Below are 23663 nucleotides of genomic sequence, written 5' to 3'. Positions count from 1 at the left end.
TTCCGGATGCACTGTATATCGATATAGATATATATAGATGTATGGATATCCGTACAGGATGCATTGCTTTCCTTCTAAAGCCTATATAAAGCTTCAAATTTTTTGGGGCTCCAAACATATGTTGTTGTTTTTGGTTCGCCCTGTACTTGACCATTAGGAATGTAGATAACAGGAAAATGTAATAGGTTTGATCTCATCAACACAATATTTTTACACAGAGGTGCTACAATGTACAGCCTTGTAAATGAGCATCATGGTAAAGAGTTTAGCCAAAACTACATGAGTAAAAATAGTGCGATGATGAGATAAAATTGAACGCATTTTCTTATGTCATCTAGATCACTTGTGCTCTAGTGATTACACAGTATATTTAAGCTTTTCATTATTATCATTGTTATCGTGTTATTACTACTAATGTCATTATTCGGCAGGGCTGCGAGAATATTGTCGGACATATCACTAGTCCGTGGCACAGAAAAGGCTGGGGACCAAAAGCAGTAGTATAAAGGTATGGAAAACTCAATTGCTGGCAGACTTAATGCTCGTTTTTCTCACCTGTCCATTTTCGCAGTGCTGCGTAGCCTGCAGCTCGTACGGCGGCTCTACAAAGTAGAGCGAGTGTCGAGGGAATCCTGGTATGATGTTACTAAGCTGGAAGCCAAACATCACCAGCCAGCTCTTCACATCTACAGCAGCACAACATATTGAAGCTACATTCAGCAATCAGAAATTTTAAAATAGATAACCAATGTTTTGATGTTTTTAAAAAGACACTGTGTATTAGTTGACCACTAGGTGTCTCTGTATTGTGTAGTGCACACGTGTCAAATTCAAAGCCCACGGGCCACAGCTTTGCATATAACAACCTCTTTTTATATTGCATAGGCTTTTCCCCCCAATGTTTAAAGTTAAAGTATTTGTTGACAGGAGAGTTTTTTTAAACAAGCACCTCTTTTCTGTGGTGTAAGTTGTAAGATCATTTGATAGAGGATATTTATTGTTCATTATTTGTGTTAGGCATGTAAAAGTATGCTTCTGAAAATCCACTTCCAATACATAAGATATTACCGTATTTTCCGCACTATGAGGCGCACCTAAAAGCCTTAATTTTTCAAAAGCTGACCATGCGCCTTATAATACAGTGCGCCTTATTTATGGATCAATATTAAGTCGCAAAGTCTTCCAACTAACTTGCAGCCGCCGACTAGATTTTCCCCCGAACGCCAAGTAGTCCGCGGTGTATGCTGGGATTTATTTACCGGCGTTTCATTGGCTAACCAATGTGTCAATCATCATTTGAATCGATCACTATTGGCTAAAGTTATTCGGAGGTCAAGGGGCGGATCCTTCTTATCATTTACAGACTGGCATAGGCTTAAGCTGCAAAACAAAGCCTGCAATTGGCCGAAAAAGATGTGTCAATCGTCAGTTGAATCGATCACTATTGGCTAAAGTTATTCGGAGGTCAAGGGGCGGATCCTTTTTATCATTTACAGACTGGAATAGGCTGAAGCGGCAAAACAAAGCCTTTAATTGGCCGAAAAAGATGAATGTGTATGGCACGTGGTTGACGGCATAGAGAAAGCATTTTTTACTATTCTGTATTTGTAAATATTTTTTTCTCCTGGATTTACTAAACTCACGGATATAAGAGGACCATGGCTGCACATTATTATTGGACACAACGACTTCGGTGAGCTACTCTGGCTATATATTTTCCCTGTATCTTGTTTCAGACTGAACTCGATGTTTCTGTGATAAGCGGTGCAGATAATGGATGGAATGGAGTGTCTACTTTTAAATTAAACTCAATTCCAAGTGTTTATTGTCATATGCACAGTAAAGTTGCGAGCGAAAAATAAAATAGAAACTAAGGAATGGTTGCCATTTCTTGAATCCCAAGACTTTAACCTTCCGAATGATGGAATGATGCATTTGAGTGACATCGTACGGACACAGCATCCGCACGTGTTCTCGACACGTATTTGCGTCTTTGCAAGCTTTGGGAATGTTAAGGGTGTAATAAGTTTGACTGAACTATCTGACTGTTTTGTCGACGTTCCCATTGTAGCGCCTTATAATCCGGTGCGTCTTATGTATGTCAAATATAGGACCAAAAACTATTTAGTGCGGAAAATACGGTACTCAAATTCAAATGTAGATGATTTTTTTTTCATCTCATTAGTAGTGACTATTGTCAGGAATAAAATGCGTGTTGGAGATATGTGGACAAAAGCTAGTCACTATTGACAATTGCATTTAGATAATTGGGTTTCCTGGTGCAAAATTCAATGTGGCAAGATCTTAAAGGGATAGCGTGAATTGTTTAGCAGCTCCTAGTGGTAAAAACATTTAATTCATTAAAAACAAAATATTGATTTCAATAATAAGCAAAAGTTCATAAAGAATCAATTATTGTGATTTTTTTAAACACTTGTAGACGGGAGATATGCATATATTTTACACAAAAATGAGCCTCACTTTGAAGGAGCTGAAATAATTATCCACAATCTTCTGCGATGGGTATCTGAAAACCAAAACTTTGCGACAGTTTTGGCAAAAAAAAAAAAAAAAAAAAAGGGAAAAAAAAATGTTTGTTCACTTGAACTCTTTGTGGTTTGTATTCTTTCTTGAGGTTTTAGCATTTTTTTTTTATATTTCATGACACATTACATTGACATCTGGTGGTCAATAATACAAATTATCCCTCTAATAGCATCCTGACATAATTAAAAAAAACTGACAGCTAATCATTTTAATCGCTCTGGAGTGAAAAAAAGTTTGCAATTCAGCAGTCTGCATTTTTTAAAAAGGTGTACCATATTTTCACGCCCATAAAAGTCTCAGATTCAGGTCAAATTGTGTGGCGCACTATCGTGCAGTGCTGACCTGTGTGTGATGTAAAGCAGTGGGCATAGCTGAGGAGACGAGGAGGCTCAGGTTTCAGAGTTTATTGCTCAATTCCGATTTTTGGATGAAATCCGATGTTTTTGTGAGATTGTTCACAACTAACTGCCACTTTTAAGCGATCTCCTGTGACTTGTATGCTATCTTTTGTGTGAACGCCAAAATATCCCGCTTGCGCAGAAGAGGGCATGTGACGTCACACACAATGCATTGTTTGCAGAGGTGCTAATGGATGCTAACGCTGAAGCGTATCTAACAATTTAAAAATTACTGTGCTACTGAAGCCTTAACACAGTTGTCCCCCCAAATATTGATGAAATCACTTTTCCTCCATTGAATAATCTTAGTGTTTTCGTCCGAGATGATATGTTGATTTCTACGCTAAGCGGAAGAACATGGAAACCGACCAGTCGCGAGAGAATTGAAGTGGAGGAAGCTGAAAAAACAACCCTGAACAGGTTTTTATCCGTGTGTTTTACTTTTTAATCAATACTTAAATAAACCACAACAAGACTCTGTTTGGCTCATGCTATATTTTTTTGTCTGCGTTGTAAGGCAGTGTTGTGCCCAAAAAAAAAACCCAGCTATGGAGACCTTCAACGTTGTAGGCCCTATGGTCGAGATAATACGGGACTCCCTTTTTTTGATAGAGTATAGCTATTAATGGCAGTATTTAAGGGAGCACACTCATAAACAGACTGTGAAAAATCTGCAGAATCCACTCAAATAAAATCCAACGTATGCGTGTACAAAAGTACAATGCAAGAATCTACTTACCTGTGACATAATTTTTCAGATCCAACATGTCACTGAGGGGATTGTTGTTTTTGAACATGTACAGATTAAAGGGCGCTGGATCTTTCCCTATCTTTGCCCAGATGCTGTAATCAGGTGCAGTCCATCGTCCAGCTAAAACATCGTAGTCGCGCTGAGTAAAGTGGACCAACTTGGTCAGGGCGTCGTACAGACCGCCATGAAATCCAACGACTAGCTGGAACTCCGGGTTGGAGTCGAGGTAAACCTCCCCGTATGCTGTGTATTGCACCTGAGGGAGAAAAATAGTGGCTCGTTTGGTACGAGGAGGGTCTGGTTGAATAATATTGATGGTGAAAATGTAGCATTTGCATTACCTGTTTGATCATCTGTCCATTGCTACTAAAAACCGCTAAAGGTGTGCCGGTGTTGTCGGATGCTATGTAGTATTCCTCCCCGCTGCTTACCTCCATGGCAAACAGATGACCCTAAATAAAAAAATAACGTTAAGAAAATTCAGCAGTGAGAATCTGTGCGCCCTGTTTTTTTTGTCTATGAATATAAAAATATGCTAAATACAATACAGTAATCCCTAATATCGCAGTTTCGCTACTTCACGGATTTTCTGATTGGCTAAACAGTGCTTGTGCATCAATAACAGTCTAAGTTGTACAAAAACAAAAATAAACAGTTTGAGGAACGTACATCACCTGATCGAAAATCCTTGTTTTTAATTTTGAGTTTCTCTAAAAGCAATCATGTCAACAAAACGCTCTGGACCAACAAAAGCACCTGAGGCAGGGCCCAAAAGACAGGAAGAATTTGGACTTCTCGACATACTAAAGCATTTTATTATCCACGTGATGGCAACAAAATATAATCTGAGGTAAAAAAGTGGTGTCTTAAAATCATTTTCACCCCTTTTCGGGATCAGTAGTGCAATATAGCAGTAAGATTATTTCTAAAATTAAAATTTGACATTACAGAAGTTATATATAAAAGAGTTCAAGTCAAGTCATCAAGTACTGTACTTTTATATTTTAAACAAATGCTTGAGCCTGCAATTTGGTCCGTTCTTTGGTTTCAATGTATAAAAGGGTATCAGATAAATAAATAAAGCTTTGCGGATTTCGACTATCGCAGGTCTGTTTTGGAACGGAACCCTCACGAAAAACGAGGGGGTATATATTAATGAAGTCAGGTTACCTGCTTTTGGGAGAAGATTGCCGGACTTGACTAGAATATAACCTTTGCGCCATAAACCTCCATGCATCACTTAACTTGGCTCTCTGTGGCCAGCACATTGAAAAAGGTCAACAATTTGTATCACCTTTCCAACATAATCTTTTTACTCCCTACAAAAGATTTTTCACTGATAATACAAATGACGGATTTGGGTAGACACACAGGCTTTAGTACTATGCTTTGTTCCTATTGTTGCTATCATCCCGAAAGACAGCGAGCTAACCATAGCTTGAGAGTAAGTCGCTTGAATAACACAATTAACTAGTTTTTGTGTGATAATCCGCACCATATTCGAGTCAATCAAATTAAAGCAATCCATCCCTTCCCTCAATTTTACCATTTACAAGTTTGAGATTTAGTGTTGTGTCATCACATTCAACAAGCACACTAAGTCTCATTAAAAGCAAGACTGAGAAAAATAAACACCTTGCCAGTCAAACGTGGGTTTGGTCTTGGCATTGGTGGGAACATGGTATATATTATTTAATTGATCACACATGATTGGTGGGGACAAAATAATAATTGATTGACATCAGTGGGGACATTTCCTTTATGTCCATACCAAAACGGTCCTCTAGATGCCAGTTGTATTTAAAAACAAGTATTTATAGAAAAACGGGTAATTTTTAAAATCTTATTTGGGAACTTTGTTGGTTCTAAATGGTATTGCTACTTGTCACTGCACTATTGCCACGATGCACTATTTTCATTGGACTTATATTACAAAATACATTTGCACTTACAACTAAGGCCAGTCTCTAAGCCCATTTATGCTGATGTTTTTATATCTAATGATTCTCTTTGAAGTCTTTATTATGTGTATATCTTGTTTAATTTTGTTGCAAACAATTTTCACGATGTTGTTGTCAACATCTGGATTCTGGAACATCAATTAAGACTATTCTATTGTATTCTATTCTATTCTAGCAAATATTGACAATAGTACTTCACTCCCCCACCAATTTCCTTTAAAGCCCTTTTCTCTCTCTCACCGAAATAATTTGATTTACTGCCTGTTCTAACACTGCATTTTGGTTGTGGATGAAACGTTTTGGTAGATGGCCTGGAGTGCTATGTCTAATCTTTTTGCAAACAATGTTAACTACGTTGTTATCGATGACAATACAATCTATTCTATTCCATTCTATTCTATTCAAGCAAATTATCACAATATTTAGGTTGACAAATTAACTAAATGAATTTCATTAACTGCCTGTCCCTAAATTCAATAATGGATGTGATTGATACATCTTGGTAGCCGACATGCCGACCTACCTGAAGGTCGTAGTAGAGTGAAGAGATTTCTGAGCTGGAGTGGTTAAAAATATGCGTCACCCTGGTGGGGTGATTGAGGTCAGCGTAGAAAAACTGAAGGTGCTGTCCCAGACTGTTTTTGGTTGAGACCCTGCGGCCTAAGCCGTCGTAGTGATAAACGACACTCCAGCCACCGGGTCCTCGGTTGTAGGCCCTCAGGAGCTGGCCCTTTGAATTGTAGTCGAACATGTCGGAACCGCGCTGACTGAGGAAACCGTCCTCGTCCAAGCGGTACTGAACGTCGCCCAGCCTGGTGATGCGATCGCGCAAGTCGTAGCGAAGTGGCATTATTCGGGCGCTGTTTCCAGGGTTCAGGAGATGAAGGTTGCCATTCAGGTCGTAACTGTAACGCCATGTTGACCAGTCATTCACCTGAATTAAAAAAAAAAAAGGTCATGAACAATGGAATATTTTGTGCATTTAATTGTGGAACTGTGTGTGGTACCACCAGACTATCGTGAATTTTGGACTACAAACCGCTACTTCTATGCTATATTTTCATACATGCCCACCTTTTGATATTAGAAAGCGGTAGATGCTATCGTGCAATCTATTTTTACGCTCGAAATAAAATCTGTCACCAGAATTTTGAAAAACAACAATTGCTTGTTTAAAAGTGGCAGGAACAAACTTTTACCAAAACAGAAATCTAATGCGATTGTTGGAGCGATTTTTTTCAAGCACAAAGACCTAAACTCTCTTCACAATAAGGCAGCAAAAGGCTAAAATAAGAGTCTTGAGTGAAAATATTTTTGCTGTTGTTTGAATTAAAAACAAACACAAATAAACAGTAGATTTCTGTTTCAATTGGGATGCGTTTTTAAGTAGTCTGACACATAAAGGGTAGTTTTGGTGAGGATGCATTTGAAACATTGCGGCTTAAAATCCGGTACGGCTAGTTAAAAAAAAAAAAGTTGGTTTTGTTCCTTAAATGTGGTCAGAATTTACAGTAATTAATATGAAAGAAAGTCTAGTCATTACGCATGCAAGTGTAAATGCTTAAAATATTTGGACATGTTATTTTGTGATCATTTGTTAAAGAGATGTATAGTTTGGCCATGCAAGTGCAGCAGAAAAATGCAGCCCCCTAAATAAGTATCTAAAAAGTAAACTCGCTGGTTTTACTGAGGACATTTGGGCTTCAAATCAAAAGATGAATTTGAGATAGAAGTTCACAATGCAATAATTGTATGGGCTTTATGAAATGTATTGAACTGGAGGCTTTTTATTTTCCTATTGTACACTAAATGTATTATACAGTTTCTATCAAACACATTACACTTCTCATTCCTTATCATTGCCATCAATGTCAAGTCGCTGAAGTTTCCTTTAATGCTTGAGGACAAAATTGAGTTTTCGTTCTCAACTTTAAGCTTGTGGTGTTTAATCAGGTGTGCTATACATCTACGTGATATGAACACAGATTATTCACCTTGACACCGGTGAGCTGTCCGTCTCCATCATAATCATAGCGGTACTGAGTGGTGTTGGCGTAGGGACCGATTTTCAGCTCTCGCTTAACCACCCGCCCCATGCTGTCGTACTGCACCGTCATCCAGTACATGAGCGAACGGAAGATCTCGTACTGGACCTCCTTGATGCGTCCGTGGGTGTCGAAATGCTTACTCAACGTCATCACAGCCGTGGTGATGATCTGATTGATGTCGTAGTAAATAACCCCAAACTTTCCAAAGTGCTCCACCTAGGAAACAAAATGTTGCAGTGTGTACAGGTCTAGGTATACATTAGACTTGTAGCAAAATATAAATCTTAGACTAAATGTCTCAGGAGATTAAGGAAAATATCCCCCCAAAAATCTGTTTTAGGATTTAAGACCGACAATTTTTAAGTCGAAAGTGGTTCTTAGACCTAAAACATAACTGCACATCAAACCTGCTTTTATGTCCAGTGTCCTGCAGAATGTAGTAATGCACCATAAATAACCTAGGAACAACAATGAGCATTGCTTGATTTGTATTTTTCCTAGATTTTCTTCATAGAAAAAGCACATTTTGTAATTTGCTCCTGGCGTAGTAAACTACAGAAGATTTAAAGTATTTTTTCAGCACATAATTTTGCCTTCTAGCGAGACTGCATGCTACTGTGTCAGCTCACCTTGCCGGAGATTTCGTCGTATCTGTAGAGGTCCACAGGTAACGGTGTTTCACTAATGACCGGCTTCATGCTCGCAATCCGGAAGCTGTTGTCGTGGTAAGTGTAGTCGAACCGGGCGTTGACCATCCCTTCCTCGCTGAAGCGGTAAATCTGCTTGTCGATAAGCGGGCCCATTTTGCGATAACGGATGGTGCAGGAAAAGCCACCGCTCTGGAGGTTGACCATTTTCAGCACGCCCGCCGTCTCGTCGTATCCAAAAGTGACGGCCGTGCTGTCGTACACGATCTCAGACAGTTTGGCTAGCTTGCCGTACTTGTACAGGACGCGGCGGCCGGTGCCCAGGTACTGGGTGGCCCGGGGGCGACCATCTTCAGTGAAATCGTGGATGATGGAGGCGTTGCTCTCTGGCGGGTTGTAGGTGTTGCGGATGTAGCCGACGGACACGTGCGTGAACATTGTGTGGCGGGCCACGCTCGGCATCGTAACAGCCGTGACCCGATTGGAGGCATCGAACTCAAAGATGTACTGCTTTTGGCTCTGAAGCAACAGCACCATGGACTAGACGGAGAGAAGTAAAACATTCAAACAGTGTCAAGATTATTCATTTGCATAGGCCTTTATCACAAAAGTCTCAAATGCACAGACATCCCCTAATCTGAAATCTACTTGAGGGTAAGGAAAAACTCAAAAACCTCGACATGAGGTAAATTAAGAAACCTTGAGAAGGGGTCGTACACAACGTTATCCCCTTCCAGACTGATCAGGATGCAATGGGTGTTGAAAGGGCATCAACAGGCAATACACATCAACATCCACAATAGACATAATCTATAACTGACATTGTGCAAAAAACCCAATTGACAGCAACAACAAGCTTCCTGTCTCAAAATCCCGAGCGGTCTCCAACGTGGTTCTCTGAGGGCAGTTGAGGTGCCTGCTGACCTGCTCTGAAAATAGATCACCATTGTTGGGTCATTTTTTTAGAAAAAAATATCTTTATAGTGGTTGACTGAGTTTATTTGACCCTACTTTCAATAGTTAACGTGCTAATAACATAGTAACAATATGATAATAACATGATAAGCTGGTATTTTAGTAATGCACATCAAAATGGGTGCCTTTTGCGTTAATTAGTAACAAAAGGTAACTCTCAGCTTGAAAATGTCTGAGACTCCTGTTGTAGATTATGTGTACAATTACTGTAGTGTGCACAGTTAGACAATTAGAAAGGTTTACTCTAGTGCAAAATGCTTATATGTTTGGGGAAATAATTAAGTTTATTTGAAACAAATAAATAGAAAGCAATTAATTTTTTTTCCAGGGTTGTTTAAAAATCATGTTGGAAACTGCACTATCACGCCCTTTCTAAATCATTGCTACTGGGAGTAAAGTGTGCTATAGACACACACAACATGGAAAAAACAAAATTTCCTATTGTAATTCTTACACTTTAACTGCTTATCCTGAGCACTTGCGCACCAACATTTTTTCAAGCCACTGTTCAATAGTGTGCTGTGAACTCTTGGTGAAAATTGAACAAACATATGGCAAAAATATTTACGAGGTAGAGCGTGGATACTGGCCTAAGTTGTCATAATAATGAAAAATAGTGTATCCGAACAATAGTGCAGTGAAAAGTAGTCCAATAATATTAAGCAGCGACAAAATATACCCTTTACCCTTTTCTATGGGCACTGTGCTTCAAGACATATTCAACGAGAGCCTGCTTTGGCTCTAAAAATGTCGCCACACACTGATACAAGTAAGAACTGCACTCACTTTATCGAGGTAACTGTAACTCCAAATCTTCCCGTCCACAAAGGTGCGAGACAAGATGCGTCCGTGGGGGTCGAACTCGGTCCTCTCGCTCATACTTCCTCTTTGCAGGCCGACCAGCTGGCCAGTGGCCGAGTAGGACACGTTGACCACCGCCAAACTGCTGCTAGGCAACCACATTGCAGGTCGGCCCTGAGCGTCGTACATGATGCGCAGCGTAAACTTGCGATGGTCGTCGTAAATCTTCTCCGTTCGTGTGTTGCGGTCAAAGTCAATAGACAGGAGGTTGCGACTATGTGCCTGTAGAAAAAGATACATTTGCAGAAATTAGTTTTGGTTGTATCGATCCAAACATTGATGTTATCGACACTACGCAAGTACTTGGATCAGATTGATACAATTGTCCGTACTTCAGTCCCCCACCAATTTCCTTTAAAGCCCTTTTCTCTCTCACCGACTTCTTAGTTTATGTCAAGTCATGACTGACACGCACACTTTAAGCACCTCTCTCTTGCTGGCCTGCTGCTGGACCCTACCTGTTACGCAGAAGAGAGGGACAAATCGCTGCACCCATCCCTACCAGATGTTAAAAATTAAAGAGTCAAACAGGAACGCGATCTGGACATTTTTTTTTCAAAAGAAGAATGCCAGGTATAAATTGTGAGGTAACGTGGTCTGCCCCTGTGGCAACATCACAAATTGAAATGAACCCATGAAAAAAAGCAACAAACACTATAAATCTGAATATGTTACTGTTCTTGAACAAACTCCTGTTTATTCGTTATCACCACGGTGAGACAAATGACACTATATTTGCATTACTGACTTTATCTTTATCATTTATATTTTGCAATGGAATATACATGCGCTCTCTCGTTTACATAGTTATACAGAATTTGTATTTTTGATACATTGCTGCATTTTGGTTTGACATTCTCGGACATACAATACAGTTAAAAAATGTGGGGTCGTCAGACAATTTTGTGATTTCCATAACAAGTCAGACATTTTTTTATTGAGTAAATGTGTCCCAAAAATAAAAGTTTGGTGGAGGCATTGATAATGTTAGAAAAAATGATTTTGATTTGAAAAAGTATGTTTTTCCTGACAACTTTGCTCTTGTCAAAGAACGGAAATTTATAAAAGACCCCAAATTTTTAAACAGTAGTTTAGCTTGGAAACAGTTGTAATAGGTTTGCAATGGTGTTATTTAATAAAACATAAACCACTTTTAGTACTTTTAGTCTTTGTGCTATGTTTATCGTAATTATAAACTAACTCAAGGGGGATGGATTATATTAGTTAGGGATCATGACATTTACAAGATTGGTATCGATCTATACTACATTGTATTTAATCGGATCAACATTTAAAGTATTGCACACTCCTAAGAGAAATTGTTGACTTGAAAAATCTGTATTTTAAGTGGGGAGAACTCACTCTCAGCTTCCTGCCGAATACAGTAATTTTTCCCTTGGTTTGCTCCTTTCGCAGACGCCATTCAATTGAGTTGAGGCCGTTGTCCGTGGGAAGCGTTATATTCCTGCGGCCAATAGTAGGGCTGACATAGCCTGCCAGAATGTGCGGCTCCGTGTGAAAACTTATGCCCATTCCGTTGGCATACATGACTCTCAGGGTTCCGTTGTTGCACATCTGGTAGTTGTTCCTCACTTGGTCTTTAAAACAAGAAAAATGTGCTCATGTCAACATTGATGGAAGAATAAAAAAATGAATAAAGGATATGATACAGCATAGTTTGTTGTATTGATTACACCTTTGAAGGTACTGTACTGAATTTGAAACTTTGTTACTCTCTGCCACCATCTCCTGACATGAGGCACGTGTAATTACATGCATTTCTTAGAAGTGCTCAAAAACATTTGTTTTTTTCATCTTTTTCTGGGTTTGGGTTGACGTTTGGACTGTATTTGAAACAAACCTTTTCTTACTTTTAGGATTTCCTTGCTACACCAACAAAATACTGATGATGAGCATAAAGTCACTCTCCAAGCTTTTTTAAGGGTTATTGTTCTAACTCCTTTATTCATTATCCATTATCCGTCATCAGTCAGTTCATAATACGCTACAAAGCCTAGGAACCGGGACTCTTACTATCAGCCAAAAGGCCAAGCTAAAGTCCAGGCCTTAAAGCCTTGCTGTGATCATTGCAAATGCACTGTTCCCGGAGGTACTGCAATACCGGGCCGATGCGTGGAGTGGACAACTAAATAAATAGTAGACAATCTTAGAACCACAATCAGCATCAGGAATGGAAAATGATACCCGTAATTAACGTATGATGCAGACTTGTAAAGTCCGGGTCCCGTTGAAAGTAATCCAAGGAAACAAAATGTATATTTCCAAAGTTAAGGGTGGGAAAAATATATATCCACTATTGTCTGCTGCGACAACAGACAGATCTACCGGTAACTCAGCTTTAACCCACTTCCCATCAGCCCGCGTTTGCTCCGCCCCTTCTTTTTGATTTGCTCGTAGAACACATAACAGAATAAATCTCTAAAATAAATACATTATAAAAATATACAGTTGCAAATACATATTATACATGGTGACACATATTTACGAAGAAAGACGGTACACCGAGAGAGTTTTCAAAGCTTTAATAATAATAATATAACTTTCATCCCAAACCGTGCCTTTGAAAGGTACCAACACGCTAGTAGGATCACGCTCGCAATGCATCAAACGTGTCTGTCAAAAGACAGCATCCCATAATTGTGAAATTCGCGGTAGATCGTTTTCAACTTCCTCCTCATAACTATCGCCACCAAGGGCATCTTAGTCATTATCGGAACGTACCTTTCCTTTACAGACAATAAATGCATAAACTTAGAGGTTGCAGTCTTTCTTGGCGCACATATTTTACTGGTCTTAATCTTACCTTTTATACTCCAACGCCGCTGGTGGCCGTTGGAAAAATTACATAAATTGGCCGCTTCCGCTGAATAAGCCGCAGGGCTGAACATTTGGGAAAAAAGTAGCGGCTTATAGTCCGGAATTTACGGTATTTAGTACCAACTAGGGGCAAAAAAAATCGTTAATGCAACTGTAGCTCTTACAAGTTCTAATTCCATGAGCTTTATCGTCCAATGCACCTTATGTATGAAAACATTTATCACAAAAGACTATAATACGGATCACATTACAATGAAGAAGATATGGTACATTATGATGAAATCTCCCATTGTACATATTTATGACCAATCTGACTTGATCATATTCTAACTTAATGGTATTCTGAACAGAAGAATAGAAAATCAGACATCTCTTTCCAGTCCTCACATTCCTTATCATCGCCGTGTTTGAATCACTGGCTAACATGAGAATGAAATCAGATAAGCCCTCTGTCTAATGTTGAGCTTAAATTCTCTCTCCCCGGACTGAAAACACACATCTTAATCACAGTCAGGTAACCGAAAGGAAGATACAATTGTTTGGGGCCCGGCACTATCTGGCGAATACGAAACGCACAGTGCGTTCCTTTTTCATTTGTTAAAGGTGAGAAGGATCAGCTGGCGCCTCCCTTTGCAACCCAGCCATAAATGACAGTAATCCATAAGACCAATTTGTAATAAAGCTCCAGGCGCATTTTAACAATAGCTCAAACAGACAAGCGTAGGTTTTTTTTTCTTCCCACTGACTTGGCAGCAACAGCCCTTAGATAAATCTTTTCTGCACCGTCTGCCTGAACAAGCTGGTAATAAAACAGAAGCAATGGAGACGGAGGAGGGGTGAGAGCGAGAGAAATGAGACCTTGAGGGCTGAGAAGAGTTAATGAAGAGACGGAGAAAGAGCAGCCAAATGGGAGACGGTTAAGTGAGGGCGTCACCAGAGAGCTGCACTGGGAACCCACACAAGGTGTTGGAAACCTTAAATTACTTCCAGCGCTCTAAACGTCTCTGGCCTTTTCCTCCCACAATGCAGGTGGATCACTGAATATGTCTTAATAGGAATCTGCCTTAGGCCTTCCAGCCTTGTAGTGCATTGTGTGCACGTCGGCAGTGATAATATTCTAGTGATGACTCGTTCGCAGTTGAAATGGCTCTTTGAAGCCGGGCTAGCAGTCCATAAGGAGCTGGCTTCAAGATGTTGTCTCTCAGTCTCCCTCTCTGTCTGTCTCTCTGTATTGATGGCAATAGTGACTGGCCAATATTAGAGGTAAAATGTTCAGCCTTGAGCTCCAGTTCGATCCCAACCTGACATGAATTTCGCCCTGTATCGAGCCTAAACTGTTAATCATACCATGGTCGGGCAGGCCTTCTTTCTCGCTGACCTTTTTTAAATAAAATAAATGTTTATACAAATGCATACAAAACAGTGTGTGGATACTCAACCAATAAAATCAAAACACATTCATTGAAAAAAAGGCCATGAGTAGTTTTGGCCACGAGAGACAGTGGTTGGCAAAAAAACTTTTCAATTCAATTTCAATTCAAATAACTCCTTCCTGTTTATGTCTATTATACAGCCGCCATCTTTGTCTCTCTGCCTCGCTCTTTCTCAAAGTGCCAAAATGACTGACAGCCTTGATTTTTTCCCGCCAACTCCTTAAAAATATCCATTAATGATGGAAAATTGTTGGTGGATCTAACCCCTGCAGATACAGAAATATACAACATCTAAATGTTTATACAGTCTTGCTTGACTTAAATTTCATTATAAAAGACATGTTTTAATATGTTATCATAAATCCCATCTCTTCTTCTCAAGACCTCATTAATAAAATATAAAATTTAGGATTTTCAGGCACGGTCCTGCAAATCAAGTCAATACCTGCAGGCCTGAATTGGGTTAAGGCTGGATGTTTTCCATCTTACCTCTGCTAGGAAACCATACAGGGTGCTTGAAGCCTTAAATTACTTTCAACGCTCTAATTGTCTCTGACATCTTCCTACCACAATGCAGGTGGATCAGTGAATACATCTCAATATGAATCTGCCTGAGGCTTTCGAGCTTCGTAGTGCGCTGTGTGCTGTCATGTTGGTCTGATAATATTCAGATGAACGAGCCTACCTTGAACCACCGTGTATGACGCTTCCACGGAGGAAAGGTTTGTGATGACTGTCACGTCATCATCCCTGCTGGAGCTTTCGATATCGATAGTGATGGAGCGTTCGATCTCACGGTGGAGACTTGTAACCATGCCTGTCGGGTAAGTCACGTTGGTCAGGCGACCCTCACTGTCATACCTGCAATGGGAGGCAAGTGGGACATAAGGACACGCCATTGACAATATGTGTATAACTCATGGCCCACAGGACAATTGTGTTCTGCAACATTATTTAAAGGGATTAAAATGTCCGGGCATTTAGGAAGAAATGGTTGAAAATGAATATGACCAAAAACAACATTCCAATGCATGGCGAATCCACTGCAGTGCTTCCAGATAAATGCCAATGAGTAGAATTGAGAAATGATCTAAACATTGTCCAAGAAGATTTTGTTATATTTGGTTAATGGCATATTACATACGGTATGTGTAGCTATATTAATCAATGCAGCTGAAATGTAGTAAAAATTCAAAATGATTTCATATTAAGGAGTAGTTAAATTCATAATTTACACCATGCCCTTTGTGGACAGCCACTATGCTGATGTGGCCCTCGGTGAAAATGAGTTTGATACCCCTGCCATAGACTATACTTTTGATTTACCACTAGAGAGCAGTATAATACTGCATAAGCATTCTTCAAAAAGTCCAGTAGCAAAAAAAAACTGTATAGCAAAATAATCATCTTTTGAAGTACAATGCTCTCGTTCATTAATCTGCTACAAAAATATTACTATTCTATTTTGTTATTACAACATTATATTAAAATTATATATTTAAAAGTGTCAGATGGCAAACAATTTAAGTTTTTCCCCCATTGTATATCCCCAAATTCTTAAAATGAAATTAATTCTTTAGAAAAACACAACGCAATCACATAATATAAGATTTTGATCATTATACACATTTTTGTCACTTTTAGATCCATTTTGGAAAAAATACATTATCAATGTAACTACCTGAAAAACTGCATACATTGATTAATGATTGCAATTACCCTTGTTGAGCGATAATAAACCTTACAAACACAATGCAACACTTATTTACTCAAAGAAAAACAGACTATGTTGAATTGAAAAAAAAATGTGTAAAAAATACGCACAAAAATTGACAATAATAGCAATCAACGATGACGTTGTTGTCTGCTACCAGTGACTGAGACAATCTGAAGTAAAGCCGATCGGTAAAACAACTGAAACAAGTCATGTCATATTTTTCCACATACAATTTCTTTATATGGCGTACACAATTTGAAATGATTAAATACGTGGAAAACGTATACGTCGACAGCTTTGAAAGGTAACATAAAAGTACACTGATATATAAAAAAATATCTGTAATATAAAATGATTTGCCATTTATTTATTATGTAGCATAAGCAAGTTAAAAAAAAAGTAATACCTCACTATAGCACAGTTTACATTTCAGTTTTGCTACACAGATTTGCATTGAGGATATTGTTTTGCATTATGAGTGACAAAACAGGGGGTCAGGAGCAGTGGCTCCTGGGAACTTATTCAAAACTGGTTGACAATGGAAAATTCTATGGTTTCTGTAGGAGGGCAAACATGAAAAACATTCTTAACGTTTTCCTGTAATAAAATATATACTATATAGCAATAAATGCAGTATTTGTTACCCTCTTGTATAAAGCTTACGATTCTTGGCAGCAGCAAACATGTTTTTGTTTTCTTTTTTCTTGTTTTTTCTTTCTTTTTTTTGTCCAATGTGGCTCTTTTATATAATGGGTTGCCAACACCTCAGCTAAACAATTCCCCTGCTTATGATTATTTGACAGTACAGTAGTTAAATGTATTTTTACAGTACTTTTATTTAATAACAAATGCTAGAGCCTGTAAAAAGGGTTTGTTTTTTTTGCCTATGATGGGTTCTTTTTGGAACATATTCCCCAGTGATAAATGAGGGTTCACTGAACAGCAATTCCTTGCTGTATTGCAGTTTACCTTTTGCATTTTCGCTATAACGCAGTTTTTCAAAACTTTGTGTTATTCTTTTGATCGACTAAACAGTTGCCTGGATCCTTTTCTGCCTCTGTCTTCCTGTGCATCAATGACATTGCGGTCTGACTTGTACACATACATAAAACTGCTTGACGAACTTACATTATGTATGCAAATCTTTTTGAATTTAGAATTTCTCTAAAATCCGTCATGTGAACAATACGCTCTAAACCGACAAAAGCACCAAAAGGAATAGGAAGATGCTTTCATCGTCAATAAAGTTGAACTTCACCACCCGCTAAACTTGCTCTAGAGCCACATTCGGGTTTTTGGCGCTCCCTAGTGGCTCCCTGGATTTATTTTGACAATGGAAAACATATATGGTTTCTGCAAAAGGGGCAAACATAACACATTGCTAGAACGGTTGGAAAAATGGATTGGTCTCTCAGGAAACGTCCTCTTATGGTTCAGATCCTACCTCTCAGATAGGACACACTGCGTTAAATATGGCGAATTGACATCTGAGCCATTTAGTGTTACCCTGTGGTGTTCCGCAGGGCTCAGTGCTTGGCCCCCTTCTCTTCAGCATTTATATGCTTCCACTAGGTGATATTATTCGCAAGTATAATATCAGTTTCCATTGCTACGCAGATGACACTCAACTCTATCTCCCGATGGAGGAATCTGCCACACTAAACTGTGGAAATTTGGAGGCCTGCCTCACTGAGATAAGAGTGGATGTCACTCAATTTCCTGCGTCTTAACTCTGAAAAGACTGAAATGTTAGTTATTGGTCCATCTAAGTCCCGTGACTTATTCTCTAAAACCGCTGTGAACATCGACAATTGCCACATCACACAGAGCGACTCACTTAAAAATTTAGGTGTCATTTTCGACCCCGATCTGTCCTTTCAAACACATGTGAAGAAAATTACTAGAACCGCTTTCTTCCATCTCCGTAACATTGCTTAAAATTCGTCCTATACTTTCTCAGTCGGATGCGGAAATCATAATTCACGCGTTTGTTACCTCCCGTCTCGATTACTGTAATGCACTACTTTAGCTCAGGAGGTAGGGCGCTCGTCTTGGGATCAAGGGATCCCAGTTCGAATGCCGGCTCGTCCGTGTTACATGTCGAAGTGTCCTTGGGTAAGACACTGAATCCCTAATACCCCCAATAAGCAGGTTAGCGCCTTACATGGCTGCAAGGCCGCTATTGGGAAATGTGGAGCACATTGTAAAGCGCTTTGGGAACTCATTGACTTGAAAATCGCTATATAAATGCAGATCATTTCATTTCATTCGTGCCTTGAGGAACTTTTTTTTTTTTTTTGGTCCACAGCTGTAGACAGAAAAGTAAACGCAGTTTTCCATAATGTCCACATGATGGCGGAAAAGTATCATGTGAAGTAAATTGGATTGTGTCCATATTATCGTTGTTCAATGAAGCGTCAATATTATTATTAGAATTATAATTTGAAAATACACAAGTTATTTGTAAAAATAATTAAATATATGGAGTACATAATTTTTATTTGTCAAAATAATACTTGAGTCTGTAATTTGGGTTTGTCTTTTAGTTTTAGTGTGTAAATAAATAAAGGTTTCTCCATTGCGGGTTTCACCTATCACTGGTTCTTTTTTGGAACGTAACCCTTGCAATAAACGAGGGTTCACTGCATTCACATTTTCGGAGACATCCCTGAATATATTTTTTGCTGTGGGTATGGAGGTACTTGTAGGTTTCATAAAAATACATATGACAAGAAAAAAACCCCATATAAAATCATACTCACTGGTAAAAGGTGGTCCATCCCGTCTCGTCAGCTTTGGTAGCGAGAAGGCCTGTATTGCCACTGTAACCCATAAGCGCCACCTCTTGGCCCATGGCAGACACACTTCGGAGTCCTCCACTCAGATCCAGTCCCAAGGTCACCACTTGATTCTCCGGTAAAAGCACCAATCGAAGCAATCCGGCTCCGCCAACCTGACCCAGGCCCTCCCTCCTCACTTTCACAGTGTTATTGCAATTGTCTACCAGGCTCGCCAGTTCGCCGCCGGGTCCATACGTGAAGTTATAAAGTGGCTCTCCGGTCACCAGGCTAATAGTTTGGACGTGGAGCCCTTCTCGGTTGAAAACATACAGTTCTTGTTCCCTGGGGGACGCCACCTCGTACCGCGCCCCAACGGATCCTCCGTAGGCCGCTCCGGAGACGGCATGTCCGGGCCGATTCGCTCGGACAGCTCGGATTCGGATGTTGTTGAGGTCCGCGATGAAAAGTGTCCCGTCCGGGGATACGGCCAAAGAGGTTGGAGAGTTTAAGCCGCCGTCCGGGGCGTACCCGTCATCGCCGTAGAAGCAGTTGCAGTTGACGTCATTTTTGCAGTCACAGTCGGAGGCAGCTCCGGCCAGCAGGGAGATTTCGCCACTTGTGCTGACCTGAAAGAAACCCATGAAGAAGAGGTTGCAGTTTCACAATGATTTAAATAAAACTGTTGACAAAATAAGGACAAATCACTCGTGAATGGAGGACCAGTCCTGCCGTATGTAGAAATGAATGTATCAACAAATACATACGCAAATATGCCATACATATGAATGAACACACACATAAATCGTGTAATACAAAGATATGTGACATAAATGCAATTAATTCATTTAATTAACCATTTTGTACATCTTCTGTCATGTATTTATTTCACTATTTATTTGGTGTCTATTTCGTTCATCTTGCCACAAATTTTGTCCTGTATTTTGTTATGTATTTTAGTGTGTATTTTGTCATTTATTTTGTCGTGTAATTTTGGATATATTTAGTCATGTATTTTGTTGTGTATTTTGTCATTTACATTTGAATTTACTTTGTTATGTATTTTGTCTTGTTATTCATCATGTGTTCTATCGTGTATTTTCTAATTCATTTTGTCATGTATTTTGTTGTGTATTTAGTTGCATATTTAACAGTGTATTTTCTCATATATTGCAACACATATTTTGTTTGCATAATTTGTTGTCTATCTTGTGATTTATTTTGTTGTGTATTTTGTTGTTTAATTTGTCATGTATTTTGTTGTGTATTTTGCAATTCAAGGGCGGCACGGCAGCTGAGTGGTCAGAGCATCCGTGGCACAGTTCTGAGGTCATCAAATCCAGCTACCAGCCTTCCTGTGCGGAGTTTGCATGTTCTCCCCGTGCTTACACGGGTTTCCTCCGGACTCTCTGTTTTCTTCAAAGCACACAATGCACTACAGTCAAAAAACATGCATGTCGGGTTGATTGGCCGGTACAAATTGTCCTTAGGTGTGAAATACACGACAAAATACATGACATGATAAATAATAAAATAAATGACCCAAAGAAAAATAAATGACAAAAAGCATAAATGTAAGAATAAATTGCATGATACCGCCTATTTAGGTAATACATGATTTATTTATGTGTTCATTTATTTATATGGCACACATTTGTAGGAATTTATTTATTAATACATGTTGCAAGATTGGTCTTCCATCGTCCTGACGTACCTGTCGAACGCGATTAATCTTTTTCTCATCCGTCTCAGCGATGTAGAGAACGCCGTTGTGGGAAAGGGTAATGGCCGTGGCGCTCTCCAGAGCAGCGTGGATTGCCAGTTTGCTGAGGCTGTAGTCGATCCCCGGCACTTGGCAATGCATGGGCCGACCTGCAATGATGCTCACCTAAAAGAACAACAATCACAATCTTTTTAAAATACACCTGGTACACGAACTGTAGAAATTCATTCAATCCAATTGTTCAGTGATGTGGAGCTAGAGAGGTCATGCACAATAGATATTACTGTAATTTCTGGCGTATAAGTAGCGCTCAACTCTAAGACACAATCAATGCATTTCCTAAAGGAAAAAACACCTTGCACTCTGCTTTTACTGGTTCGCACGACCTTCAAGAATCAGTTTGTTTTCGGGCCACCTGCTATTGTTACCCTTAAAAGCTTTTGTTGACTTCTTACATTGCTACAGTTCTTCTCACTGCCGTTTTCAGCACCTCAATATCGATTTATCATTGCAAAGTTTATATGCATCTGTTTCCTTCTTTATCGGCCAGTTCGATTGCTTTTAATTTGAAAGCTGCATATACGTGAAAAGCGAATACTGTACGTGAATTGGTTTAACCTGGTTATTTCGTTTATTACGTCTTTTTCGACACCACCTTTCTTACTATAACTTTTCAGCTTGAGAGCCCCTGGCAGCCGTTACAAAAATGCATAGATTAGCCGCAATTCTGCGTAAGCCGCATGGTTAAAATGGTGTGACAAAAGTTGCTTTTTATAGGCTGCAATAATAGTAATTTTAAATTTATCCCTGCAACCTCTTGCAGTAGAGGAGCGCAAACTGTTTATGCTTTTCTTTTCTTGAATTGGTGGCATTTTTCATTAGTGCATTTTGCAATTTGGTGATAAAAACCATGTTCTTTTTTGGACTCACGATAATGAGGGGGCTATCTAGTGCATTGTTTTTCAACCAATGTGCTGTTAGACCTTGTGTATTGTGCTGCTGAAAATTGCTTAATTAAAAAAAAAGCCTGCCAATGTAAGTATCTTTGCCTTCTTCCAGTAATGAGTCGAATAACTAACGTTCATCCATCAGATACATACTGTATATATATATATATATATATATATATATATATATATATATATATATATATATATATATATATATATATATATACATATATATATATATATATATATATATATATATATATATATATATACACAGTATATATATATATATATATATACACAGTATATATATGTATATATACAGTGGTACCTCGCTACTTTGCGGTTCCACATTCGCAGGTTCAGAGCTTCGCGGATCAAAAAAAGATAAAAAAAAAAATAAATTAAAAAAATTGAAGGGGCGTCGCTACTTCGCGGATTTTCACTTTTCGCGGGTGGTTTTTGTCCCCATTAACCGCGATAACCGAGGGATTACTGTATATAAATATATATATATATATATATATATATATATATATAGATGGATAGATGGATACTGTATTCATCCCCGTAGGGAAATTCACACTTCCAGCAGTATCCTTGTTTTAAAAATAAAACAATAATACAGTAAAAGGAATATGATACATAAATGTAACGTGTTGATATAGAGTATATAAATAATGCTACATAAAATACACACTGTAATAAAAATAGGGTAATATGCAATGTGGGGGTGTGGTTTAATGTGGGCTTTTACTACCCCAGGTGGAGTTAAAGAGCCTCATGGCATGAGGAATAAATTATCTCCTCAGTCTGTCCGTGGAACAAGACTGTGACAGCAGTCTGTCGCTGAAGCTGCTCTTCCGTTTGGAGATGATGCTGTGTAGTGGATGTGATGAATTGTCCATGATTGACCGCAGCTTTTTCAGTGCCCGTCTCTCAGCTACAGTTGTCAGGCTGTCCAGCTCTGTGCCCACGACAGAGCCCGCTTTCCTCACCAGTTTATTAAGACGAGAGGCAGTCCAGTTTATTGTCCAGCTGCACACCTAGGTATTTGTAGGTCTGGACAAATTCTACACATTCTATTTATATATATATATATATATATATATATATATATATATATATATACTATAATGACTTAGAGTTATCTGCTCAAGAGGTACTACGATATATTCAACCATTTATTCTGTTTAAGGACGACATAAAATAATAAATCGAATATATATATATATATATATATATATCTTTACTCATCAGTTATTCTTTTTGTTACTTAAAAAAAAAAACTAAAAAACATAGTAAACCTCCCAAAACTAGTTAAAAATATAGTAAAATAAAAAAGAATTACAGGACTATATGACCTCCTGAGCTACGGTGAACAAAAATGACTGTTGTTTGTGCTTATACACCAAATAGCAGTTCAGAGTACCCACCCTCTTGGAGTACTTGGAGGGTGTGCTTGAGACCGCGCCCCTTGCGTACTCCCTCGTACTGCTGGGAGACTTCAATGCTCTCGTGGGCAATGACTTTGAGACCTGGATCTCGGATTCAAGTAGAGCAGTGTGGTTTTTGTCCCGGCCGTGCCACACTGGACCAGCTCTACACCCTGCAGGGGCCTTGAGGGTGCATGGGAGTTTGCCTACACGGTCTACATGTGTTTGGTGGACTTGGAGAAGGCATTCGACCGTGTTTCTCGGGAGGCCCTGTGAGGGGTGCTTTGGGAGCAGTCTTATCCGAGCTGTGCAGTCCCTGTATGCCCGGTGCCAGAGCCTGGTCCGCTTTGCCGGCAGTGAGTCGTATTCGTTTTCGGAGAGTGTTGGACTCCGCCAGAGCTGCTCTTTATCACCGATTCTGTTCATAACTTTTTTGGACAGAATTTCTAGGCACAGCCTTGGTGGCGAAGGAATCCAGTTTGGGGGCTTCAGCATTGCATCACTGCTTTTTGCAGATGATGTGGTACTGTTGGCTTCCTCAGGCTGTGATCTTCAGCTCTCTCTGGAGCGATTCGCAGCCGAGTGAAAATGCTGATCCCAG

At 39.2% G+C, this 23663-nt stretch overlaps 1 protein-coding gene across 4 annotated transcripts in view; it reads right to left on the bottom strand.

Annotated features, from left to right (window-relative positions):
- The window catches only part of LOC148359176 (teneurin-2-like), a 444001-nt gene that overhangs the window by 5429 nt on the left and 414909 nt on the right, over positions 1-23663 (bottom strand). For all 4 annotated transcript variants that reach the window (XM_088344352.1, XM_088344353.1, XM_088344354.1 and 1 more), the window contains 11 exons: positions 20668-20841; positions 18939-19582; positions 15145-15320; positions 11551-11786; positions 10114-10410; positions 8335-8892; positions 7652-7921; positions 6181-6591; positions 4038-4148; positions 3685-3952; positions 556-686 (listed from right to left, as the gene is read on the bottom strand). In XM_088344352.1, coding sequence (XP_088200478.1) covers positions 556-686; positions 3685-3952; positions 4038-4148; positions 6181-6591; positions 7652-7921; positions 8335-8892; positions 10114-10410; positions 11551-11786; positions 15145-15320; positions 18939-19582; positions 20668-20841 — 3276 coding nt within the window. The remainder of the gene's footprint in view (positions 1-555; positions 687-3684; positions 3953-4037; positions 4149-6180; positions 6592-7651; positions 7922-8334; positions 8893-10113; positions 10411-11550; positions 11787-15144; positions 15321-18938; positions 19583-20667; positions 20842-23663) is intronic.

Source organism: Urocampus carinirostris, chromosome 9 (assembly GCF_059441175.1).
Source record: "Urocampus carinirostris isolate Australia breed hairy pipefish chromosome 9, RoL_Ucar_1.0, whole genome shotgun sequence".
In the NCBI taxonomy this organism is placed as follows: Eukaryota; Metazoa; Chordata; class Actinopteri; order Syngnathiformes; family Syngnathidae; genus Urocampus; species Urocampus carinirostris.
The sequence above is the reverse complement of the archived record's forward strand: the minus strand, read 5'-3'. Positions and strand labels throughout refer to the sequence as shown.